The sequence below is a fragment of the Xiphophorus couchianus genome, chromosome 16, assembly GCF_001444195.1.
Source record: "Xiphophorus couchianus chromosome 16, X_couchianus-1.0, whole genome shotgun sequence".
NCBI lineage: Eukaryota > Metazoa > Chordata > Actinopteri > Cyprinodontiformes > Poeciliidae > Xiphophorus > Xiphophorus couchianus.
The window spans coordinates 5,406,084-5,423,349 of NC_040243.1; the positions used below are offsets into that span (position 1 = coordinate 5,406,084).

General features: G+C 37.2%; 1 protein-coding gene across 11 annotated transcripts in view; it reads right to left on the minus strand.

Annotated features, from left to right (window-relative positions):
- LOC114159756 (MAGUK p55 subfamily member 3) overlaps positions 1–17,266 on the minus strand; it is a 29,593-nt gene that overhangs the window by 11,627 nt on the left and 700 nt on the right. For 6 of the 11 annotated variants that reach the window (XM_028041882.1, XM_028041880.1, XM_028041881.1 and 3 more), the window contains exons 1-5: positions 10,589–10,751; positions 4,464–4,526; positions 4,267–4,385; positions 2,670–2,747; positions 2,245–2,325 (exon numbers count right to left, since the gene is read on the minus strand). In XM_028041882.1, the coding sequence (XP_027897683.1) occupies positions 2,245–2,325; positions 2,670–2,747; positions 4,267–4,385; positions 4,464–4,500 (315 nt within the window). In that variant the 5' untranslated portion in view covers positions 4,501–4,526; positions 10,589–10,751. Of the gene's footprint in view, positions 1–2,244; positions 2,326–2,669; positions 2,748–4,266; positions 4,386–4,463; positions 4,527–10,588; positions 10,753–16,714; positions 17,004–17,266 lie in introns of those variants that run through there. The other 5 variants (XM_028041886.1, XM_028041885.1, XM_028041883.1 and 2 more) reach the window with 3 other exon arrangements.

The following is a 17,266-nucleotide window of genomic DNA, read 5'->3' on the forward strand; positions in this document are numbered from 1 at the left end:
AAACTACAAGAAAGGTTATTTTAAAGGGGCAGTATTACATGTTTTCCAGGCACATAGTGCAATTTGCAAGTAAGTGTGTTACCTTGAGGTGTTGTAAGAATGTTATACATACAGAAAAAATGAAGAGTCCACTGCACTGAACCCCATTGAAAACCTCATGGTTATTCCACCAAATATAATTTCTGAACTTTTCCTGAGTTAAAACATTAGTGTTGTTGTTTTAAATGAACATAAACTTATTTTCTTTGCATTATTTGAGGCTTAAAAGGACTGCATCTTTTTTGTTATTTTCACCATTTCTCATTTTATGCTAATAAATACTAAATTTTTGCTTGGAATTTCAGAGACATGTTGTCAGTAGTTCATAGAATAAAAGAACAATGTTCATTTTACTCAAACATATACCTATAAAAAGTAAAGTATCAGAGAAACTCATAATTTTATGTTTTCTCTTAAATTTTTTCCAGAGCTGTACATCAAATATGACTTGAAAGAAATTTGACTTTATAATTTACAGCCTTAAAATTGGGCGTCTGTCTCTTTAACATTAATAGGATTAATGTTAAATGAGTAACAAATTATTCATTTGTCCACAAAGGGATATTTCAGAGTTTTGAAACCTTACAGAAGGATCACGGACTGGAAAAAGATGATTTTTTTAGGTACCTGCAGGTGAGACATTATTTTAATAGAAATTTTAAAGAGGTGTTGAAAAAAAGTGATTCAAGTTTCATGGGGGTATTTCTATCACTAATTAAGCTCAGATCGGACAGCAGAATTATCTCTAAGTTATATAATGCCATACAGCTATCTAAACATGAGAATACAGAATACATAAAGAGGAAATGGGAAAAGGAAATGAAGGTAATCATCTCACAAGAAGGCTGGGAGGAAATATGTCAACTGCAGTGGGTCTCGACCGGATCAAACACACGGCGGGAGTTTTGCTGGAAAAACATTGCACGATTTTTTGTTCCACCCTTTCAGAGACGATATCAAAACAACGGGGACGCCTGCTGGAGACTTTGCCAGTCTAAAGGAGCCAACCACTTCCATGTTTTTTGAGACTGCCAAGTAATAAAACCATATTGGGAAGAGTTCCACAAACATATTGAAAATATATTCAATGTAAACATTCCATTCAAATGTGAAACGTTGTACTTGGGCAACTTACAATTGGACACATGGACCAATAAAGACCAAAAACTTCTGACTATACTACTGGCAGCCAGTAAGAAAGCCATCACAAGAAAATGGCTAAAACCAGACCCACCCACTATCGATGAATGGATGTAAATTGTTTACCAGATTTATGTTATGGAAAAGATTTATTTTTCCCTCCAAGTTGAAAAAGGAAAGTTTTATAAGATCTGGACCAAATGGACTGAGTATGTAAAACCGATTAGATCTGACTTCATTTGATTGTTCTTGTGAATTATGTGCCCTGCCCTTGTATGTTCTTGTGGTTTTTATTGCTCGAGGTGGTGCAATCCCCATTATTGTTAAATTCTGTTCATTTTTGTTATCGTTCACAACTAAAATAGTAATAGTCTGTAAAAGAAAATACCAGAAAGGCAGTATGGACAAAAGCACTTGGACTTTCCACTTATATCCTCATGTACGATCTTAAATGGGTAAAGCTGTAATTAACGAATGTGATGGAAATCTGTCTGTCTAAATAAAAAAAAATAATTACAAAAAAAAAACTCCTGCTCTTTCTGAAACTCCGCCCTCTGGAAGTCATCTCAACGTCATCCTATTTTAACTCTTGAACAACATTTATACCAGCGTTGCACTAAGAAGTAGCTGGTATAATGAGTTCTGCAGGTGTTTGCTAATTGCTCCTGGCTAGTCTGAAGGAACTGAGTAGTGGAGTTGTGGGAGAGAGCTGCTCTGTGAGGTGGAAGCTCTGAAGCTTGAAGCCTCAGCTCTAAGGAGGAGCTGCGTCTTGAAGGTGGAGCTAAGGTCCACCCAGATGTATTGCACAGCTGAATGGTGAGATTAAAGGATTCCTCAAACATGCATGAAAGAATCAAAGCAACACTCCAGGTATGTTTTTTGATGTGGGAATAACTTTACAACATTATGTAAGGTTAAAAAAAGCCAATTTTACATAATACTGCCCCTTTGGATGTGTAAAAATGTAAAGTTACTGTTTTAGTTGCAGGTCCTTAAAGGAAGTTTCTTAAAATGGTAGCACAGTTGTTGGGATTTGAAAACAGAAGCTGCTGATTGTGTGTTTACCTTCAGATGTGGTGACATCAGCAGGTGCAGCAGTTCCTTCTCCTCTGTGCTCATTGGTCCAGTCTGCAGCTCCTCTGCCACCTTAGAAATTCCCAAAAACCTTTAAATCAGGTGTTGTAAGAGCTGAACACAAATGATGTTTCACTCAGCTTACTGTGGAGTAATTAGAGACTGCTACACAGACAAACAGACGGAAAGAGGAGTAGCAAATAACTGGGGTCAGCACTTTCCTCCCACTGACTTGAGCAAGAGAGGAGCAGGATGTTAGGCTTCATTAGAGGACCGTCAGGATGATTCAGCACATTTGGCAACATTAAAATTCATTTTTGAAACTTGCACTGTTTCTCCACAAGAGCTAACTCACAGAGGCTGAAAGCTGCGCTCAAGTGGGAAAATAATTTATGGAGTGTGTGAGATGAGCTTACATTTTCAGCCAGAGAGGAGGCGCTGTGGAGCACCGGCGTGGGGCTTTGCCTCTCGTACTGTCTCAGCTTCTCGTGAATCTGTGGACAGAAAAATATTTCCAGAGATTATTTCAGCAAGGCTGTGGGTTAAATTCTGATTGGCTATGGCACCCAGGCTAATTTAAACAAAGATGGGTAAAATATATTATTACAGAAGACACACCAGAAATTATGGAAAAGATAACATTTGAACAATATCAAACTACCAGTTTTATGTAGCTTTGGAAAAAACCTAGCACACCCTCTTTCCACATTTTGGAAGCTGATGAGTCCCATTTGGAAAGCTTAAAGCTGAAAACACTCATAAACCTATCTGCTGGGAAGTTACTAAAGGAAAGAGCTTCAATATTTTTTGTCCACCCTTTGGGGAAAAAATACTATTCCACTAGTCACCGCTTCGAACATATAAACCACAAACCATCAGTCCAATAGTGAGAATGAGGATTTTATCTGTTCAGGAGAAATAACTTTTCAACCCTGCAGGTCCTTTTTCCTTTAAAGTTAATAAAAGTGAACTATGTGGGAAAGAAAAAGGTAATATTGTGAAATAAGAATCAGTATTTTTCTTGTGCTCTTTGGGAAAAACAACAAACTATTTTTATGTGTTGGGAGCTCCATAACTCCCAACATGTCCTATTGACGACAGGAGTGTTATTAGACAACAACAGTATTGGTAAGGAATTAAACACAGTACATTCAGGAATGTTTGAGAACACATTAGTTCAAAAAAGTATTTGGACAAAATATCAAAAGTAATTTAAGGACTTTCACAGTTATTTACTCGGCAGGTTTTGCTCTCAACTCAAAAAGTAGTTTGTATAACATTAAATTTGCATTTACTGATTTTTTTCTAACATTTTTCTACAGATTTTCTGCCCCTCTTATAAATGTGCTCCACATTCAAAACTAAACTCTATCATAAAAAAGGAAATTGTCTGCTTTCCTATTGAATTCATGGAGTAAATCACAGACCTCCTCATTACATTCTTCTTGTTAGTGTTTCTAAGCCATTTTCATCTTGTTAGATTATTTTTATTGGCTCTGTTTTACATAAAAGTAGTTGCTTTTTTAAATGAATGGTTACCAGTGCAGCTTCTGTTGCTGCAGCAGTATCAGAACATTGGTGGGTAAATTCGTGATTTTGGAAATGTAATGATACCAATATGAAAGACGGAATCAGAGAAACGCCGGCATTATGGCTGACGTGGCCCCGGGTCTGTCGCCAGGTCCTCTCAGGTCTCCAGAGAACATAACCATCAGGATTACTTTCTACTCATGGCGGATCTAATTTTAGCTTTGGAAACCTCCTGGGATTTGAGGACCTCAAACAGCTGAATAAAACATTTTCACTGACGTAGATTCTCCTGACAGATGTTTCCTTCCTCTCAGTAATACCTGACTCAATGGACAAACTTGCACTTTCAGTCTACATTACATAGGACTGTGATCTAGAAGGACCATGCATTGAAAATAAACTTTTTAAAGAAAATTAATGAGATGGTATTTTAATTCAAAGCAAAAATAAAACAATACTATCTTTTTCAGGAGAATTTCTCACCTTCATGAGGTATCCCAAACTCCTCTCACTGAAGACGTCTTTGAGGAAGACCATGTCCTCTTTGTGGTTGGCATCGGGCCGCAACTGAGAGGTCAGCAAGGCCAGCGTTTCATGCAGTCCTGTGGAGAACGGAGACACATTGTGGACATGAACCCAAACAGACGGAGCACAGTACGGCACACCGGCTTTCGTCTTACCCGCTCCTGCTGTGAGAACCGGCATGACTTCTTTCATGTGTCAGTGAGGTGAGGAGGGGAAACCTGAGGGGAGGGAAGAGGAAAATATTAATCAACTTTTGTCTCACTCACACCTCCTTTGCATAACATTTAATTCATGTGCATTGACATTAGAGACCTGTTTCTCATATCTTCTCTCCTTGTATGTTTAGTTTTCCTTCCACCTCATCTGTAAAGATTTAGCAGTGGATGCTTACAGATAAAACTTGCTTTTGGTGCCATTAATCACAGACACTAATGCAAAGCTCTTTCAGCTTTTTCTGGAGTTAAAAACCTTTATGAAGCAATCACAGTCGTACACCTGAAAGGAAAGCTCCTGATTGGACAGAAAGGAGACTCAGTCTGCCTACAGAGCGAATCATCTTTACTGTATGTGGGAGATATGCTAGGAATGTGCTTCACCTCAAAGATTCAGTATGAAAAGTTCATTGCAAAACCACAAAATCTTACCAAGTATGTTTGGTCAAGTTTGTAGTGCAAATATTTTAATTCAATCAATCAATATAATAATCATAAATTCAAGCCAAATGAGTTTTATTATGTTGTAGAAACCACATATTTCTAAATAAAAAAAGACAGTTAGGAAACAACATGAGAAAAATACTGAAGCAGTGTCTCTGGATATCAGCCAGGGAATTAAAGCTTGGGTACAAACAAATCCTTTAAATGGATAATATAAGCAAACACTGACAAATTAGCTGCAAAGAGGCTTAAGGACAACAAAGTTTATATTTTGGAGAGGCCAGCACAAGTCTGATTTAAAGGGACAGTGTTATGAAAGAGCACAATTAGCTAAGAATGTTACTTGTATTTGGAATAAAAATGCTGTATATACCAAGCAAAACTTAAAATAAATTTAAACTTCACAATTTAATGCTTGAAAATTGGCCGTGGGGCAGACTGACAGGAGCGAGACTGCTGTTCGACCGTGTCCTCTGATCACCTCACTTGCAGCCAAAGTAGGTGAAGGACACAACGGCACAGTGACAGACAGATGGAGCGTGGGTTTGAACCAGCAACCCAGCGGGTACAGGATGTACTCCTACAGCCACAGCGGCTTCCTCCCATTTCTTTGTTTAGCAGCTAAAAATGCATAAAACTTTCTGCAAAGATTCAAAGTTTAGAAAGTAGTTGATTTTTTTTTTTTTTTTGCAAAAGCCAATGCAGCTCCTGAACTGAATGAGTTTCACTAAGAAACATGAAATGGTCATAATATTTGTTCTTAAATGTACCTGCAGGACCTTCAACACAAACTTTTTTGTAGTGTCATAAACCAGGACAGATGTAAGTGTGTTACCAGAGCAGAGTTGTATTCTTAGGGCCTTTAACCTAAAAACATCAACATGGATATGCAGCACAGCATGTTGAGGTATACTGATACTTTACAGGCAGCTTTTCTACATCAGGATTAAAGCTGCTAAAGCACAATACAGCTGGCATCTGTGATTGTCATGTCATGGTTGGACAGAAATCCACATCTACTCAATTCAAGTATTTACAGTATCAATATCAATTCAAAGCAATATTAACTATTCAAATTGTTCAAGGCGTGAAGAAGAATAAAAATGCATTTCAGGCAACTGCCTTATTTTCAGTTTTATTTTTGCCTTTGTTCAGGATTGAGGTTAAATTTGCTTAAAATCATTTTGTCTAAATTACCTGAAGTTAGGAAAAAGTAAATATATATATATATAAGCAGAAGGAGCAGCATTGTTGTCATGTTGTGCGGAAAGCGGAGTATCGGAAAACAGCAGGAGCTTCTTAAAGAGACAGAGGCCCAATTTAAAGGCGTCCAATGGTGAAGTCAAATTTCTTCTAAGTCATGTGTGACATAAATAAATTTTAGAACAGCTGAAGGCAACATAGCTACACGATTGTGCTATAAAATGGCACCATGCGCCTGGAAAATACACGATGCAGCCAATTTAATTAAAGCATGACGTTTTACATTGCAGAGAGCCTCCCAGTAGAATGGGCGATTAATCACATGATTATGAGAAAGATTTACATACATCATGCTCACGTTTGTGTCTTTCATAAGGTTTTTTGCTGCCAAAATTATTCTATTTAAAAGTAGAAAAAGTATATGCATTAAGATATATAAATGTTTTCCTGTGATTTAAACTGCAACAGGAAGAGGAGGAAGAAGCTCCTTCCTCATCAGCCATATTATCAGCTCTTGAACACCAGACAGATTTATGTTTCCCTCTGTCAACTTCACTACTTTGCAGAGTCTTTTATAGATTTTAGTCTCACTTTCATCAGTGATTAGAAGTATCTCTCTGCAAGTGATCATCATTTAATCATGTTTTTAATTACAACTTAAAATGTCTGAAGCTTGAAGAAGACAAATCCAGAAAAGAAAAAAAAAAGTTTCTTATTGTAAATTTAATGAGCTGGAATCTGGGGTCCACTAATATTTCTGAATAATTAATGTTTCTATGGATGTGTTTTCTTTGAACAATCAAAATAGAGTCACAGCTCACTATGCTGCTGCTGAGTTCATTCTGGGACAAAGACAACATCAACAATGCTGCTGCCAAATCAGTGTGATGAGGTCACCGTGGGAACAACTAAATGAGAGCCATGGGAGGGAAGTGATGTAGATAAATTAAAAACAGAGGATCAACAAACTATTCTTCTAAATGAATGCTTTTAAATGTATTCTTGTAATCTCTTGTCTTTAAATATCCTTTTCAGGAAATACCCTGTGTGCCACAACGTAAGCCTTTCAACAGTTAAACTAATTATTTCTTACATGCACTGTCTGTCGTTACTGAAAAATAAACTGACTTTACATCAAAATAAGCATCCTGAAATTAATCCGATTCCTTTCATATGAAATGGGAGGATCTCTAGTATAAATTTTAAAAGTTTAAGACTGCTATTGTGTCATTTGAAGGAAGCTATTCTTAAAAACAGGAAAAACAAAACAGGCAGACTAATCAGTGATGGAAAGTAACTTTCCTCAATATGACCGTCATGTGGCACACCAGGACTACAAATTACTGCTTCACTCTTTAAATGACATCATCCTTTTTCACACTTTGTTTCCATATATTCCTTGTGCCAATTGGTGAAAAAATATTCATTCTGAAATTAGTTATTTTAATTTTATGAGTGAAATTTTATTTATTTTACAGATGCCATCAGCAAAATGTGAACAACTTAGTTGCTCTGCAAAACAACTTTTATTTTTATGTCACTTAAGAAAATCAAAATAAAACCTCTACTGAAAAATATGCTTGAAAGCAGAGTCTATGTCTAAAAAGTAGTCAAATATCCAGTCATAATTACGTCAAAAGGTTGTTCACGGCAACAAAAAGACATGCAGTTGAGATGCAGCTGTGCCCACATTTATATTTGAGCCTGTACATATAAATTTGAACATGCATTAATTAGAGGAATATTAAACAAATTAAACCGTTTTGCATTGTATGATGCTCAAATACACGAATAGTCCAATATTGATGTTCGTATCCATGGATACAAACCTCTAACCAAAACAGTATGCAACTTGCCCAGTTTATCCCACAATATATATATTAAAATGAATGCTTACTGATTTGAACAATGTTTTCTCAGCTTGGCTGTTGTGAATCTTTGAAGTCATACAGGATTCAGTCTAGGTTTCCACGCTCCGTCACATCAGAATGATTACCAACATCAAAGCAACAGACGTCACTGATCCAGAAATAAACTGAAAGATGATGCTTTTTGGATTTTGTTCCCATCAAAAATGATGTTTCTGCCTCTAATCTAGTTAAAGGCTTATCTGCAGCTCATGCTAACATGAGAAAGCTCAGAAGTCCAATGATTAGATAACAGCCTTTATCAAACGTCAGGACTTCTCTGAAAAATTTAGCTAAATGCAGATGAATCACACGCTACATCCATTTCTCTGACAACATTTGCTCTCCATTTTACACCAAGACATTTACATAGTTTTCAGGCAAAACTAGGTTATGTTCTATGCACACTACTATGTAAAATGATTTCTCAGTTATACACTATTAGCACAATTAACGAAGGCAGTTAATTGTTTTTAAGATGGGGACAAGTTGGTGTAGCTTTTTTCCTTGAAGAAAATAATCATTTAAAAATGCCCTTTTTTATTTACTTTATGATGTGAACATTTGTTTGGTACAAAACATTTAAGTGAGATCAAAAGAATTAAAACAACAGAAATCTGGATTTAAGTGCTACAAATACTTCACAGCACTGTTTAGTGGTGGGCACATTTCCACTGATCCACTAATGCGTTATCGTTTTTGCTAACTTCAAAAACGGTTAGCACACTTAGCTTCTCCCAAATAGATTTTCCCAGATAAATTCTAGCCTGATTAATTAACGTTTAGTTTAACAAAATTCAACATCTCCGTTGAAGTTAGTAATCAACTGTTAAAAATTCTTCAAATAGTTAGACGGTTTCTCAAACAATAAGCAGAGGAAAACATAAAACATGGACAAAGAGAACAAGATAAACAAATACAATATCTAGGGGCACTTATAGAACATAGAAATTTTAATTTCAGAATTAAATTGGTGCTCGAGGATTGTTGTCTGTCAAGGACAGTTATAATTTCAATTGAAGTTAGCGCTTTAGCATTAGCTTCTGCTAAATGCTGTGTTGTTTGTTTAGCAGAACTAATGTTTATGAATAGTGCTCTAGAGTTAGCATAGCTAACTTTTCAGTTAGCAGTGCCCACCACTGCTTTTAGGAATCAAACAGGAAGTTCATAACTACGAATTATCATGCCGATGAAACAAAGAAACCTAGAAAAAATACAAAAGTAGGTTGTTTTTAAACTTGACACCTATTATTTCCAAGCAAATACATCTACACAATTCCTTTCTCTGCTTCTTTGATTTAACCAATAAACATGCTTCTGTTGTATATACAATCAGTCTGAGGCTGGAGGAAAATAACTTGTGCAGAATGGGGTTAAATCACAGCAGTTGGTCTCAAACTAACATCAGTAATTTCAAGGTGGGGGATGTTGAAATCAGTACAGGACAGACAGCTGACCGTTCATGTATTTCTGTTTGCTGGAGTGAATCATCAGCCTGTAATGCAGCTTGTTGTTGTTATGTGCTGCTAATATGCCCCTCTCTGTGTATATCTAAATATGCTAGTAACACAAACTGTGCCATCTGGAGTGTCTGCTATGCTGCTGGTGCATATGTTCAGGAATTATTACAGACATCCTCTTAAAATTTATTCTTATTGGCGGTGCAGAGTCTGGTTTTCTGTGAAAACTCCTCAGCACGAGGACAGAAACAACAAATGCTCAGTCACGCTGTTATACTGAGGATATAAACAACACAATTTGATAATATACTCAGCATCTCAGTTTCAGCCACCAAACAACGGCTGTAAACAAGAACAAAAGGAAAGTGGGTGATGAGTATCCACACATGGATAGATCTGATAGTGACAACATCTCGGTCTGCTCGTGATTGAGCATCTTCGTTGGTCTCTTTCACATACAGCTAATCCATTGCCCTGACAGGAACGGGAGGCAGCACTAAGCATGTCTGGCCACCATCCAACATGCATTTCACACACATACACACATTTCCTCACTCATCTGCAGCCACGAAAGCCTCCCATCATCTAATCTCATCTCGCAGAGGGTGTGACCAGACCCAAACTTATATCATCTCCAACATGGAGGGAAACTACTGATGCTGACAGCTGTCTCTCCTGTACACAGATGCTGAAAGGGTTACACTCCCTCCTCATCCCCCATCCCATCGTTTCCATGCAGAAAAGCAGAGGCAGATGTTATTTTTTTCTTCCTGTTTCCACTGGTTTTCCTCACAGATCTGTTTCTACTTCCTCTTATCTGTAGAGTGTAATGCTGCTCTCCCTCTCTTGCTCCCTCCCGCTCTTCTCCATCTCTCTGCAGTGCTACTGCACTCTGCTCTCTCCACACACAGCGTGCCGTCAGCTGGCAGACGGAGGAAGAAAGGGGGGGGAAACACTCACTGAACGGAAGATACACCCAGCCTAGTCGGGCAGCTGATGCTTTGTGTTCACACTGAAAACAAGCAAATGCTGACAGAAAATGCAGCCTTCTTACCTTCTCTTCTCTCCAGATCTCCACCTCCCTGCCTGTGTTTTGTGTCGCTCCTGTGACTGCAGCCACAGTTTCTCTCGTTCCAGGTTCTCCTCCTGCTTACTTCTTCTTCCTCCTCCTCCTCCTCCTCTTGTGGCTGCTGCTTTCACTAACCTGCTGCTGAGTGGCTGCTCCCTCCTTCCCTTTTTCTCTCTCCTCTTTGCCTCTCAGCCCCTCCCACCTCTCCTCCCTTTTCATGTCTGATGTTCTCTGTTCACAAAACCAGAGGAAAAGGCCAAATAGCGCATCAGAAGTCCTGAAGATTATCCTTCATATTAATGTTAAAAATAGATTCAGTGTTGATAAATGCCACATCGATGTCTAGATCTCAGAGAGACAGGGTTTCAACCACAAATCAAACAAACATGCAACAATATGATCTTAGTCAGTTAAAACTGGTAATAAAATGGTACCAAATAGTAGCTGAATGTGACGGTTTTTAAGTTGAAGCTGAAAATGATGTGCAGAGAAAAAAAGAAGCCATTTTGTTGAAAAGAAAGAAAAAAGAAAGTGATAGTGGAATTGGACTTTTTGGCACTTTGCAGTTCAATTGAAACCAAATATCAACATACACTGCATAAAGATGAGAATTTTTTTCCTCACCCTTTGAAATTCAATGAGATTAGACATTTCCTGTTTTTGGTCAGTTTGGATTGCCAAAATTATTTCTATTTGTTAAATACCAGAATCCTGAATTCCCTTTTTAGATAATTTTTAGTACTATGTCAGCTATTGTTTTTTGTTTGACATGTTAAGCTTCACTTAACAAAAGTAACTGAAGATTCAAGCCAGACTGGAGATGATCAAGTACTAAGAGAACAGCATGCCAATAAAGTACAGTGTCATCAGCATAAAGATGTATTACAACAAAAATCTCCTGGCATAACTAAAGACAGAATAGCTCCAAACACAGAGGTTTAAAGTCCAAGTTGCTGGACAACCTGCTGAAAGTTATTTACTGTGGAAAAAAAAAAGATAAAAATGCTTCCATCATTGTTGCTACAGGTTGCTATGTCATCATTACTTAAAATCACCAAGTGCCAGGTTCACATAGATTTACCATAGACTAAATAGTTCTCAAGCTTTTCATAAGTACCACCAATGCAGCAGCAAATCCTCTGTTTCCCAAACACCATCCTACTTCCAAACATTTACTATCATAAAAACAAACAAAAAAAATATTCTTGCATAATAGGTTGCATTTTATTTTACCAATAACTTTATGGTATATATTTTTAAAAGCTTCCATAAATTTGGAATTGCAAGTGTGAAAGCAAGAAGTCAAATATACACTATAATACATATATAATGTATTTAATGATTCCTTCTGTTTTGGATAAACAAGTCAGATTTGAGTTCTAAATCAATGTGGAAGATAAAGCTTTGTTTTCATCCTTTCAGCCCTTTACTTAGCTGACTTCACTTTGAATTAATCTGATTGGCTGCTCTTGACAGAACTGAGGCTTCGGCTGTATCAGCCCACATCCACCTACAGAACGTCTGCTCCCTCTTTGTCTGGCTGCATGCAGCTCTCTCAGCAAAACACGGCATCTTAATGATGTCATGACCCTCCCTTCCAAGACACACACCCTCCTTCATTCACATGGTAATCACATGTGCATCCAGGCTGTTTTTGTGACCCCTTCTTTTCAAGATCAGGCTGCTACTAACCTCAAGGCATGAAGAGGTGAACAGAAACATGCAGACCTACTATAAACATACATTTTATTTCATACAGTTCAAGAGAACAGCTGAAGAATTCAGGACTTCTGACCATCTGCAAAAATCTGCAGCTTAAGCGAGGTCATAAAACATGTCACTGTGGGTTATAAAACCCTCCTCGCTACGTTGATGAAAAACCACAAACAAGATCTCGTTACAATCTTTCCTCTGTAAAGGTGAAAATAACAACTTATTCCACACAATACCAAGGTTCCAAAATATGAGAAGGATTTGACCCTGTCAGTCGTTGTGCTCTAAAGGTTTTGTTTGATTGCCTGTCAGTGCATCTCAGTCCAAAATATAAATGATTATTTTACTCATTTAGAAATTCAGAAATCTTTTTTTAAAAATGTGTAATTATATGTTCAAATATTTATCTGTGAATCATTAAATTTATTTCATTCAGTTGCTGATTACATGTTTCAAAACTGCCCCAGTCATGACCCTCAAAATTAAAAACTGCTAACATTTTCAGAAGAGTGCAAACTCAGATCACTATCCTGAAAGGACAAGGGAAGAAATGTAGGCTCTGCCTTAAAAAAGATACATAATTATAGATGCTCTATCTGAGAAGCTCTATTCACAGAGAACAGATTGCAATCTCATGAAAAAGATCAATACTGATTACAACAGGATTACCTCTCCTGAGATGGATCTTATACTCTATGAGAATAAATTAAGGTGGGAACTACTCTGCTCCCTTAAAGGACACACTCTGATTTTTATAAAAAGATAACACCTTTAACTGGCTTAATGTTATTATCAAAACTTAGAGTTTGGTAGGAGTGACCAACCAAAAATACTGCAGTAAAACTAATTTTCTTATTCATAAGGCACTTTGCTTTATCTGTAAAGTTCAGAGTTTTTGTTTTCTAATCTAAAAAAAGATTATTGTTATGTACTGGCCGCATTAAAATGAGGATAGAATCAAAAAATAAACTGTGCTCTGAACGGTAGCAGCTATGACTCTGCAGTGCAGCTAAGGGAAAACTCTTACACACCCCAAACACCGGAGTGATTTAGAGACGAGGTCATTATGGGTCTTAACCAAATTGATTCAGCGACATCTGCTCAATTCCTTTGGGGAGAAGGAAAAAGATCAGACTGATGATGACTTCAATGGGTGGAGCTGGAGGTCCAAGCTGTCTGCTGATCCAACAAATAGGCCATAAACTGGGTCTCTGCATGTTCAGCCATAGCTGAAGGGGCCAAATGGACAGAGCTGCCATCAGATAATAGAGTTTATGCCAGAGACAGAGAGCCATTATTCTGAGCTATTTGCAGATCCATAATAACCCAGGAGGAAGGAGGACACAGAGTAGCTCCTTATTGGAACAGGAGCAGCAGCAAAGAAAAAAAAATCTCCAGTAAAATCTTTCTGCATGGCTACATCTCCCTTTGTCTTGTATATTATTCTTTTCAAAGCCTTTTAGTAGAGTTTCCTACTTTCTAGCTTACATTGAAATTATATTAAAATTATAGATTTACTTTGCAAGGTTGTAGAAAAATACTTTTTGCCAATTTTTGAGGAAAAGTAATATAAAATGCTGTAATTATTCTTTAACAAACTGGTCCTTTATGCAAATATTACCTTAAGTTTTACCCTAAGGATAAAGTTTTTTCTTGCACTGTGTAGCAATATAAAATGCATGGAAAATGCAGAGACCAAGCTTTAAAGACATGACATGTTTAAAAACATGCAGTCTAAAAACAAAGACCTGTGAGTCCGGGACTTCAAATAGCTCTAATTTTGAACACAATTTTGATCAGATTTGTTTGTTTTGTATATCTTTATATATTTATGTAGCAAGAGTAAGCGTTAGTTCTCAGAGTTGTCAGAATCATCCTAATGAATCCAAAATTAATTCAAGGAAGAAAAAGAACAGAGAAAATGGTCATAAAGTATGTGTTTTGAAGTGAAACTAAGAAATGCATTTTTTATGTAGGTGAGTTATTATAGCCTTTGGTGAGAAAGAAAATGAAAAATAATGGAGGCTGAGCAAACACTTCTGAGTGGAGACAGATTAACAGGGAGGATGGGATCATCTCTCTGTATGATATTAACTGCTATCATATTTACTGCTCTCCCTTTCAGCAAATCGCTGCCATTTGTCTGGAAGTAGGAGGTTTAATGTCCTTTAATATCCGCCCGGCGCCACGACTTTCTCGCTGCTCACTCAGCCTCCCGGGTTCGTCAATATTACTGCCCGCCTGGCCCTCTCTACTCTCTTTCACGGCACCCCTAGTTCCCCACGACCTCAGACTACTCTCATCTGCTGTGAATAACAAAGACAACAAATAGTATGATGAGAATCTAGGATATACTACTTCTAGAGCAAAACAGAAATATCTTTTTTTTTTTGCATTTCACAGAGGCAACCATTCAAGGCAAATAGGAACTTTTTTTTTTTAGTAAAGTTGCTAATCTACTCAAGAGTGAAGATCCCAGGGACAAAATTGGAAAAAATTGGAAGAAAACCCCAAGAGTTTCATCTTACAAGCAAAAAGTTTCAGTTTTTTGTTTGTTTTTTTGTCTGTGACAAGACAAATTTGAGTAAGGCCATTGGTTAAGCCACAAAGTAAAGCAGCAATTATATTTAAAAAGGGATGAAAACAGCATATGATGATAACTCACCTCATCCATTGAACAACAAACGTCTCTGTACACCAAAGTATTTCAGAGTCAGATAGAAGGTAATTTATCTGACAGCTAATGCTTGACCCAAAGTAAATTTCCAACAGAAAGAGAATAACAGACATTTCAAACAAGCAAAATGGTTAAAAAAAGGGGAAAAAAGCTATTTTAGCTGACCTGCAGGGACAAAAAACAACACTGAAAACCAGGAAAGCAAATTACTTTATACATGTACATACATAGAGCTGAAGTTTTTATAATGTCCCAGTTGCTCAGTAGTGGTGCAGAGTTTAAAAAGGAACAAATGGTGGTTTTAGTGACAAGTGAGGAGTTATGGCTGAGAGCTGCATTGCTGCTGGGAAATGTTTCATAACCTTATATACTTCAGCAGCTGCTGCAGAGCTGCATTAGACAAAGTGAATTATGGCCTGCAATGTTATTCAGAGAAAAGGAGGAGGAAGAGGAGGAGAGGGAGGGTCTGATCACTCCCAGAAGTGAGAAAGGAGCAGATGGTTTCAGTTTCCTTTCTTGGGTTTTTGGCAGAAATTTCTGAGATTGTTTGTTTGTCAGTATCATTGTGTAAACTCAAGTGGTTCACATACCGGGGTAGGTCTGGAGTCAGCATTACAAACGTCCCCAGACTTTGAACTCAAATAAACCTAAAATCCTGAGTCTTAAGTTAAAATGTAACAAATTTGAATAATTTCTGAAAGTCATTTTACATGTGGAAACTATTAACCTAAACAATAATTTATTAGAAAAAACTTCTGAATCAAGTAAATCCCTTTAAAATAAAAAAGTAGTTATTATTAAGCATCAGGAAAATTCTATTAAAAACAGCTACACAAAGGGTTAATCAGCCATGCACTATGCAAAACTACAGAAAACTGGGCCAATCAGAGAAGCACCTACACCATACCCATGTGTTAGAAGGGTCTAGTCAAAGCATCTTCTTTTAAACATCTGTATTTAGATGTGAAAACACTCCTGTTTTGTCAAAAGCTGGTAGAGAAAAGTAGTTTAGCAAAATATTGGTTCCGATGGGCTAAAGTACCAAACACTTTATATTTTATTTGTCAAACATTTTGTTCAAATAAGCATATATGTGTATACAACTATAAAAGTGTGTTTATTCACCAAAACGTCCAATGAAATAGCTTAGTGTATGAGGTTGTAGCTGGACAAAATGTAGAAAGTTTAGCAGAGCACAATATAAATTTAATAACAACAAATTTAATGGAGAACATCTTATCTTTTTTTATGAGTAATAAGTTAAATGTCATCTGTAAATTATCTGAAAAGTGGTAAAACTCATTAAGTCTGCATTATTTAATTGTCATCATGTATAACGCCTTACAACTCACAGGAAATGTAATTATTCATGATGTACAAACTGTGTTTAGGTCAAGAATCCCATCTCCGCAGCAGCAGTCCAACAATCAAATTATATTCAAAATTAAAACCAAACACATTCACAAGAACAATCAGTTTTAACAAAAACTTTTCAATTATTTATCACTATTTCTTTTACTGAACTGTTTAGGAAATTGTTCATTTGAAATAATGAACTAAAGTCCTGCAATACAACCGTTTCCTGCATCTGGCTTTGCTATGTCATGTAAATAACCTGAATAGAAACTACTCTTAATGTGCTTAACTCTCCTCTTTTTATAACCCTTAGTAATTAAGCCACATTTTATCTTTGCATGAGTGTGCGACCACAGCTGTGACACCTGATCTGTCGAGCTTCTGCGTCTGTCTGGACGCGGGGGGGAGTTCCTTAAGTTGTCAGTCGGGCGCGTTTGGTTCTGTGGCTCAATGCTTATCAGATTGTGTTCCCATTCCCACAGCTCCTGCAGGTCAAATGACTGGGAAGTGTGTACCTCACGGCTGCTAAGTGGTCTATCGATCAGTCAGCTGAGCCTGTGAACTGATGGACTGTGCTGCAGATGGGAGCAGCGCTTGGCAGGATGGTAATGGCCCCACAATACAATGCATTCCTTCACAGATGAAAACCGTGACCTGGTTGAGAGAAAGAGCCTCATTAGGAACGAGATTTCATGCTAATTGCAGTTCAAGGCCTCGCACACAGTTTTAAATACAGAAAACTTGAAAACGCACTCCAGCCCTTTCACTTTCGTCATTGTACAACCACTAATTCCATATATTTTAATGGACTTTATATGACAGGTCAACACAAACTGTTGCATAGTTGTTCAACGGAAGAAAATGATGCACTCTACAAATGTCGTCTTTGTAGAAGATAAAAAGATCAAGATAAAAAG